The sequence below is a fragment of the Anastrepha obliqua genome, chromosome 5 (genome assembly GCF_027943255.1).
Source record: "Anastrepha obliqua isolate idAnaObli1 chromosome 5, idAnaObli1_1.0, whole genome shotgun sequence".
NCBI classification, from domain to species: Eukaryota; Metazoa; Arthropoda; class Insecta; order Diptera; family Tephritidae; genus Anastrepha; species Anastrepha obliqua.
In genome coordinates this window covers 77,855,986-77,865,834 of record NC_072896.1, presented here as the reverse complement: position 1 = coordinate 77,865,834, position 9,849 = coordinate 77,855,986, and the positions used below count along the sequence as shown (strand labels likewise).

General features: G+C 37.2%; 1 protein-coding gene across 2 annotated transcripts; it reads right to left on the bottom strand.

The window, feature by feature from the left end:
• Positions 1 to 3,773: 3,773 nt before the first annotated feature.
• LOC129247491 (PRKCA-binding protein) lies at positions 3,774 to 9,670 on the bottom strand. 2 transcript variants are annotated; one of them, XM_054886633.1, is made up of 5 exons: positions 9,528 to 9,670; positions 9,219 to 9,269; positions 8,932 to 9,150; positions 5,748 to 5,859; positions 3,774 to 5,686 (listed from the first exon to the last, which is right to left on the bottom strand). In XM_054886633.1, the coding sequence occupies exons 1-5, from the start codon at positions 9,572 to 9,574 to the stop codon at positions 4,307 to 4,309; spliced, it is 1,809 nt and encodes a 602-aa protein (XP_054742608.1). In that variant the 5' UTR covers positions 9,575 to 9,670; the 3' UTR covers positions 3,774 to 4,306. The 2 variants fall into 2 exon arrangements, with proteins under 2 accessions (XP_054742608.1, XP_054742609.1); XM_054886634.1 differs by lacking the exons at positions 8,932 to 9,150; positions 9,219 to 9,269.
• Between the last annotated feature and the right edge of the window lie 179 nt (positions 9,671 to 9,849).

Here is a 9,849-nt window from a genome sequence, read left to right as displayed (position 1 = left end):
CAATTTTTTTTGCTCACATTGCCGTTTAAATCGAAAGGGGCCTCATCAGACATGAAAAGGCAGTTTAACATGTTTTGGTCTTCTTCCACCATTTGCAGGATCTTCTGGCAAAATTCCAAGCGAATCGGCAAGTCTGCTGCATTCAGTTTGTTAACCATTTGAATTTTGTAGGGAAATAAGTCTAAATCTTTGTGCATTATTGTTTGCAAAGACTGTCGGCTGACACCAAGTTGAGCAGATAAGCTTCTTGTTGAAACCCTTGGATTGCTTTGTATAGCTGCAGCTACAGCAGCGATCGTTTCCTCCGTCCGAACTGGTGGGTTTCGATGATAAGGCCTTCTTGCGACTGTTCCTTGCTCAGCAAAATTATTCACCAGTCTCATTATGGTCCATCTGCTCGGGGGATCGCCGCCAAACATCCGCCTGTACTCTCTCTGTACCAAAACTACGGACTCCAGTGCGTGATAGCGGCGGACTATCCAAATTCTTGTTTGCGTGTCCCAGTTATCCATTTTAATAAATTCTAAAGATCAATCTGCAAATTAAAACAAAAATGGAACAGATAACTTAAAAAGAAAAAAAGTTATTCAATTTTTTTTTGGTAGCGGCTTTCATCAGCCACCCTGTACATAGCACTGGTAACACAATAGACCATAGAGGTCTAAAAGAGTGTTTTTTACGGATCAGTCAGCACTACCTAACCTAATAAACTCCGCTGCTGCAGGGCGGACACATATTGCGAAAACTTCGCTTCGAAATGTACAATTTTACGCAGCGCATTTAGTCGTCAAATACACTCAGATCTCCTATAGGTATACACATTTTTTTTGTTGGTTTCCATCTACATAGTGTTAAGCAGTGAGAGAAATTCTTCTGTCATACGAATGCCAAGTTCCGCGAAAAGAAACGACTGACGCGCTCTATCGATCTTGGTCGAAATTGCGTGTCTGACTAAACTTTTCTATTGAAGTATCTCACTACTTTAGCCTCTAACAGTCCAATAAAATGTGTGGTCTTCGGTTGAGTTGAAAGCGTTTCTGGTGACAGTTGAATTATTTTGTGCATGCGCAGAGATGTGCGATGTTTTGTAACCCGTTTCCGAAATTGAATCTTCGGGTTCGAGTTGGCTTAGTGTGGAACTTTTCCCTCGTGGTAGATAGAGGTTAACACTTCGATCGTACATTGTGGCCTTTACTCTTCGCAATACCTAATGCAGACCCAGTTCTTTTAAGAAGCCTGAAATGATACTGGACTAGGCTGGGCATATGTGTCTGTTTTCCGGCCGTACCAGGCTTTACTTCTTGTTCTCTATATGGCTCACAAGCAAGGATGATGTTTCTTGCGACTGCTGGCATGATTGACAGATGTTGTTAGACAATACCCTAAGTCTGCTTTGCTTGGTATAGCAACCCAGTGTGGTTTAGATTGATTTCTTGAGCTCTTTACGTCTGAGCCCTTCCTTAATGGTGTGTTGTTCCAACGCCACGAAATGCTTGAGTGCAATTAGTTTTGACACCACAGCTGTTCTAGCTAATGCATCAGCTAAGTCGCCTCCGGATATGCTCTTGTCGATTCTAATTGGAGACAACTGGCCGAAAAGGACGCACCGTCTCGCGTTGGATATTCAATCACTCGAGGTATTTCTTCCTGCTCAGCGGAGTTTCGAAGAGCTGTTTTTGCTGTTGTTGTTTTTGTTGCAATTGCATAAATATTTTTCATAAATGTTTGGGGAATGACCGTGAAGTGATAGTCCATTGTCGTCTGGAAACGATAGACTGTCGTGGGAACATTGGCGGAGAATTTGCTCTTCGCTGCTCTACCGTAGTTTAGTTTAGAGATTGTTAGTCTTGTGATATCTTAACTACAACTGTCTGGAAAGAAGGGTGCGTCTATTGTTTTGGGATGCCTCGATGCTTCTGTGTAGTGCGTCATCTACACTTTGGCCAAGTAGTTCATTATAGACAGACTGATAGCTTTCTGGGTTATCTCTGTGTTTTTCCTAATTATTACGATATGACGACCTTGTTCGTCATCTCCGTGTTAATAGGGTTTATGTTACAGGCACCACTTGGAATTACATCCAGTTCGCAACTGTCAATTCAGCATCATTCCCTAAAACTGTATGCTGTTCAACAATAACTAAGCTGTCGAGCGCGTTTATCAAAAACTTGGTATAGTGGGCAGTTGGAGGACGTATCTACAGTAACATCACCAAATTAATTCCTGTAGGCTGGATTTCGGCGCTTACATCTGCCTCGTCTCTCCAATACCAAAGCTAAAAGTGTAAACCACAATAAAGCCAGATATATAATAGTTGACGGGTGCCCGGTGGAATTTATCGAAAGCTTCTGCTGCCTCGGCATACGGCGAAACAGATGAAGATGTCAACTGCCGCCTAAACAAAGGCGTTTGGGTATGCGTATATTATATGGGCAAGTTCGCAAATCTCCAGGCGATCTAAACTGCGAATATTCAGCTTATGTGTGAAGTCAATATTGTTGTACGGAAGTGAAACATGGCTGGTCTCTAACACCATCACATAGAGGCTACAATCTTCCGTCAACAAATGCCGCATCATCTGTGGAATATTCTGGATCAACACTACCAGAAACGACGCGCTGTAGAGATTAATGGATGAGGAACCCATCCTATGGCAAATCAGACGCAAAAGTGATGGTGGATATGTCGCACGCTTACAAAACTACCAGACTGCATCACGAGAATAACACTGGACTGGAGCCCGCATGGGAGTAGAGGTCGTGATCGGCCAAGGAATCCTTGGGAAAGGGGGATGTTGCGCGAACTAGCAAATGCCGACCTCAAATGAGACGGCGCAAAAACAACAGCACAGAACCGTGAACGATGGAAGAGCCTTGTCGAAAGGTTATGCTCTCGAGCGGAGTGAACAAGGAAAAAAATCCTGTAGGCTAAATTTCCGTTAGTCTATTACACACAACAGTTATGTGAAATTTTTAAGCCAAATGAATCGAACTTCGTGCATGCGTAAAGTAATTTTATATATGTACATATATATATTAGGGTGGTCCAAAAATGCATGGGAAAAAATTTATATTAAAATTTTTATGCTGCCGCCCCCCATAATGGTAAAGAATGAAAAATAAAAAGACCCGTATTTTTTTTTTTAATCAGACCATATTTAATGGTGCCGCCGGGGCTTTGAAATATCCCATGTATTTTGCATGGGAAAAAAATACTTTTTCGTAGATTTCATGTAAAAATCTGGAAAATGAATATAATATATTTTAACCGGATACCTCAGTTTCTCTTCATAATTGGTCAGGGAATAACAACCAATTATGAAATAATTAATTTTTTTGTATTAACTATTTTTTATAGAACCCCAAAAAGCCCCCATAAAACGAAAATCTAAGAAAAAATCGAAAAACAATATTTTATATTACTTTTATGAAAATAGTTAATACAAAAAAAATTAATTATTTCATAATTGGTTGTTATTCCCTGACCAATTATGAAGAGAAACTGAGTTATCCGGTTAAAATATATTCATTTTCCAGGTTTTTACATGAAATCTACGAAAAAGTATTTTTTTCCCATGCAAAATACATGGGATATTTCAAAGCCCCGGCGGCACCATTAAATATGGTCTGATTAAAAAAAAAAAAAATACGGGTCTTTTTATTTTTCATTCTTTACTATTTTGGGGGCGGCAGCATACAAATTTTTTTTTGGACCACCCTAATATATATATATATTTTTTTAATTTTTACATTTTATTTTCCCATATAATATAAATTATATTTATCAACCTGATTTTTAGTTTATAACTAACTACAAAGATATTTTTTGAAAATGATTCTCCAATTCAATTCATAGCTCATTCTCTAATTTATAATAAACTGATTCTCAACTTGAGCTTCGCTGCGAATTGGATATATCTAAAAGGTGTGAACGAAGATTGCAGATTGTTGTATGCTCACAAATTTCTCGAAGATTGGCGAACTATTTTTGTTAGACGCTCGCAGAGTTCAGAATAAAATTAAGGCCATTCAACTTATTCGAAAATGTATGTAACTTTTCAAATAGTATTCCGCATAGCTATGGCGACACAGTTACATACATAAATACAAGACCCCAATTTACCCATTCCCTGTGGCATCGACAAAACATTCATTTGTACTGCAGCAAACGTAAGTGACTTTGGCAGCCGACTTGGAAAGGGATGCACGATTGATTGGTATTTTATTAACCATTTATTAATCAGGTATGATACTATTTTTATTATTATTTTTTTCGCAAAACTCATTTCCTTCACCTTGCAACACATTCACTGCAACAGTAGATCCGTTTCCAGTGCATTCGCAGACATCAAATCCTGTTCCAATTGCGTGGTTGTTGCTGCAGTTTGATTTAGAAACAAATCAAAATCGTAAGAGCCATTTTGTGCGGCAACTGAATCTGTCTGGTTTGTTAAAGTTTGTGGATTTGACATAAGATCAACACCGAATAGACCCAACTCTTTTAAAAGGGTTTCATTACTTTCGACGCCTTGATTATTTGCCGAGTCAAGATTGTCTAAAATCGATCCCTTTTGCTGTATATTCATCACTGGCGCTGGTGCTTCAACAGCTTCTAGACCGCAAACAACTTCCGTACTCGTCGCACGCAGTGTATTCGCTTCAGTGCGCACGCTAGTCTCCTCATCTTCTTCATCCAAATCTTGCGGTTTAAGAGTGCTCGACTTATATTGGAAATCGGTTTCTTTGAAGTCAACCTCGATGGGGAAAAGTGGTGGCAAGGCGTCCATACGCTCCACCACCGAACGATTCAATTGCGCCAAACTGTCAAGTAAGCAGCGCAATTGCTGATTCAGATCTGTGGCATGTTTGCACTCCAGCAACTCCATCTTTTCCAAGACATCGGTACGTAGTTTGGCGAATTTATTGCGCGCATTATGACGACAACGCAAAATGAGTCTGTATTCATAGTTGCCCGTCTCAACGCGATAGAGCGGTTCTTGCAGCGCTGCAAAGCTATGCTCCTCATCGTCCATTTCCTTCACCTTCAGACAGTAGGAGAGGTAAGTGAATTTTGCATCTGCATAACGGCGTACCGTCAATTTAGTGTCCGGTATAGCCTTGTTCAGGTACGTACCCAGGTCAGAGAGCACTGGTTTGATTTGTTTTATAATGCTGAGGCCATCCTTTTCCAAATTCCTATGGAATTCGCCAAACATACGAAACGCCTCAGAAGCGCGCTGCTGTGGTTCACGCGCACTAATCTGGCTGAAACAATCGCCAAAAGCTTTGTAAGTTTGCAGCAAATCGTAATAGGCTTTAAGCATGCGTCGTGCGTGCTCCACCAAACCCTTGTACATCAGTTCGGTACCCTCAAGTTCTTCCAGACGCTTTACCAACGAATCATTGCATAGGATGGCGCGCGAGAGTCCCAGTGTATCCGCTGTATTGCTGGACATGTTATCCACAATGCGATGCTTTAATTTTTTAAGTATAATGTCCAACGATTTGCCTTGCTCGGGATCAGCATGTAGCTTGTTGTAGTGTATGGTAACGGTTGTAGTGGGTGCTTGTATCATTTTGGCCACCTCCACCTTGGTTTTGCCCTTCACACTGACCGAATTGACCGCCAACAGTTCATCACCACTCTGGAGGGAACCTTCACGCGCGGCTGGCGTGCCATCGAAAACCTTTAGGGAGACAAAAACTGTGTACTCATATAAAACTTTACTAATTCAATTTCAAACTCACTTGCACTATGTAAAGGCAGGGACACAATGGGGCACCGCCGCCAATGCTGATGCCTATCAAGTTGCTTTGATCCTTGTTGATCATCACCGAATTAGTTGTCACTGTCATACCCCTGTGCGCAATGGTGGATAGTTGCAAAATGAGGTTTAGTTTTTATTTTGAATGTTAAAAATGTATATATGTATATGTATGTATATATGTACATATATAAATGTGTGTATGTATTTGTATTATATATGGTTGTGATAAGCTCTACGAATGCTAAATATGCTTTTTAGGATGCGATATTGATGCATTAGACAATTACGATGGTTCAAAACATATACACACTAATGGAGTACACAGAAAATGCAATACCAAAAACAATAAAAGCTGTATGGTGTAGAGGAGAACAGAAGAGATTATTAAGCGCTCATGAGCAACATGATTGGGAACCAAAAATAACTATCTAATTTATAGCCAATTAAAATTTGCATATGCAATGTAATTCATAAATATTTGTATTTAATCCGAGCCAATGCGAACTAGTGTATAACTAGTTCGTTATGGAACGGTACTAGTACGCGCTCTATTCCCACGTGATGCTTTTAACAGGCTACTTTCACACGATGACGTACTTTAAAACGGTTGTTGTTATTGCTGTAGCAGTTCTCAGAAGAAGTCTATTATTTTTGCATATCATTTTTGCGCAAATGGCTTAAAACTGTTTTATGATTGATTTTTTGCTCCTGGGCGATGCTACGACTACTAACACGCCGGTCAACTTCGATTATTTCTGTGTTTTTATCGACCTTTTCGACATTATGGGGTTATATGCAGTTAGAATTTAAAAAAAAATCTATTTTCTTTTATATTTTTTTTTTTCTTAATGTATATGTATATATTTAAGAATACACATAGAAAATTTAATATCGTTCCGGTGAGTATTTTCGAAGTTACACGCAAATTTGAAAAGGCGTTTCAGAGTAAATGTAAACGTGCTTTTCAAAGTCGGTGCCCAACATTACTCGAAAACGGCTAAATCGATTAGTCTCAAGCTTTAACACGAGCTTCTTAAATATATATTTTAGTAATTAATCGAAGATTTTTTCTCACCGATAAATATATATATTTTTTTATAAACAATTGAAGGCCGAAATTTTGGTCAAAAATAGTTTTTTTTTTTTGAAAAAACCGCTATTTTGTTAAACAAAATTTATTTTGCTTATTCCTTCGATTAATTACTAGATTTAACATTACTTTAACGAAATCTGATTGGTGTTTTTAATTTCAGGTCCAGTTCAGAGATATGTATAGTGGTCACCGCAAAACGTCTTTTTTGAGAGGAGATTCCGGAGAACAGCTGTAGCTCCTTTCCAAATAAATATTTTTACTTATACTAAGTCTTAAAATACAGCTAAAAGATAACATTATATGTGTACAAATTTTTAGATCAATAAATTTAAAAGTTTTCTCAGAAAAAATTCTTGAAAATTCGCTTTCTTCGGCTTTCTAACTGTATATAACTCCTTATCGACATTTTTGATAAGAGCAAAAATGCCTCAACGGAATCGACGAAACGAAAATTGCACGTAATTAACTGTTACACTAACGGCACTATAAACACCAGTCACTATTTCAGTGGCCTGTCTTGCATTTTCGCCTTTATAAATAAAAAAAAAACTGTTAAATGTACCGAATTTTCTCTTTGTTGACTTCCAATGTTAACACCCTGTAACTCACAACTGAATGGAACAAACAGAAAACAGCAAAAAGCACTTTTTAGTGCGAAATGTCACCTTGACAACGAACATAAACTTTAAATTGTTTGTTCGATACTTTACGAGATATCGATCACTTCATCCATCTACCGAGGAAATAATGGATTTCTTTTTCCCCAAACTAATATTTATTATTTTCGAAATTTATATAAACCTAAATTTAAACATTACATATTATAAATTTTGAATTGAAACTTTGAATTTTCGAAAACCGAAACCGAATTTATGTAATTACCCGTGATTGATTCGATCTAACAACCACCTGCAGCAAAAGTTATAGCCACGTTCATAATGCGCGAAACCGAGCACCACCTGTGGAGGAGTTTGCCCCATTTTTTATTAGATAGCTGTGGATACCAGGCCCGTGTGCAGACCCTCAGATTTAGGGGGGTTTTCAAAAAATGTTACAGTAAGCGTTACTTTATGTCATTTCTTAAAGTAATTATAAACAATGAGAATTTGCATAATTTTTTCTTCTCTGTGCAGATGATGGGAATACAACATGTGCATCTTATATACATATGTATATTATGATTGGGAGCAATAGGTACTAGGAAACTATTCAATAAATATTATATATTGATCGAAATTAAATATTTTTCGGGACTGTTGGCAATACAGATTTGTATAGTCTAATTAAAATTACATTTTTATGTGGATTAACTCGAGATTACAACACAACGGAAGTCAAGGATAAAAATTTGTATTCTTGAAGTCAAACAGGCTTTTTCAGAAATGGCTATTTTTTTCATATCGATTCATGTCAAAAAAATTTTTTAAAACTTCGTCTGGGGGTGGGGGTTTGAACCCTGCAACCCCCCGTGCGCACGGACCTGGTGTATGCACACGTTTTACGCATTTATTGACACTCTGGCATTAAATAACACACTTCTAGCAACTTAGGATCTACTTACATTCTTCGTTACATATGGCATATTTCTTTTTGTCCGTTACAAACGCTTATTGAAAAAATGCTCATTTTGGATTTTAAATTCGGCCGAAGTAAAAATATAGTGCCATTTTTTTTTTTTTTTTTTGCGAACAAAATAAATCAAACTTGCACTTTTATTGGTAGTTTTCAAAATCAAAACTATAAAGTTAAAAAAGGGCTCTGATTTTTACTTGATATTCTTTCAAATCCAAATGTAAATGAAAACTAAACTAAAAATTTAAACTTAACTAAAAATAAAACCAATTTTGCAAGCAAAACTAATTTTCTTTGACGTTATGAGTACATAAATCATAATTTAGCTATATTGGACTACTCCGACTTCGTATATCCGAATTCGTTTCATATCTACCATAGGAACACTCTATATATGTATGCATATATATGTATATAGTAATATTGAAATTATAAGATCGCTACACTTATGCCTATGCTTTAAGTAGTTATTGGCCGTTTATTATAAATCACAACTTACAGCCGCTCTAACTCAAATTTCTGCCTATCGAAATCATTTATACGGTCGCCTAAAAAGGGCACAACAATACTTGTCGCCGCGGCATCATCACATGCAGACGCCGCTTTCCGTTCGTTGTCAGTCACTAATTCTAGTTCAAAATCAAATGTGGCATCATCTACATTCAGCTCACTCTGTTGCTCCAGTGGCTGCTGCTGCTGCTGTTCCGAGCGTGTAGAACTTGGGGAAATTTATGCGGTTTCATACAATTCGTTCAGCCAAGGAAATGCCTCATGACTTGTACTTACTTCTCGACGGGTATTAGTGGTGTGACAGTGGAGTCCGATCTTAAGCTTTTACTGTATCAAAGCATTTTGTCAATAGGATTTTTAGTTATTTTTTTTTTTGTTAATTTTTAAGAGTTTTCAAACAAAAAATGTTACCAACCAGTTTATCGACACAAAGAAATTGAGAGAAATTTGTTGAATTTAGAACATAAATATAGGTACGTTACATATGTATGCAATGATATTGATTTATTACACAAACCACAAATGTTTTAAAACAGACAAACATATGTTATGGCGTTAGCTTTTCAGATGTGATCTTTAACTTACATTTTATCCTCCTCAAAGAAGAAATCGTCGTCTGTATCCGTTAGCATTGTTGCAGATTATAAATAATGAATTAAATCTAAATTTGCTGTTCCGCTGATTTGCTGTTAAGATTTTATTGAGCAAATATTAGTGCATACTTTCTAGCGATGCCAGTAAATGCAAACAAATTCATTCACAATGAGTTTGATGACACAACAAAGCAGGGTGAAACATGTGTTTCATTACAAATAAATTAGTGAGTAAAACAGAAAAAATTTAAACAGAGAATGTTAATGAAATTTTATATAAGATTTTTTCGAGTTCTAAATTGAAGATTCTCTAG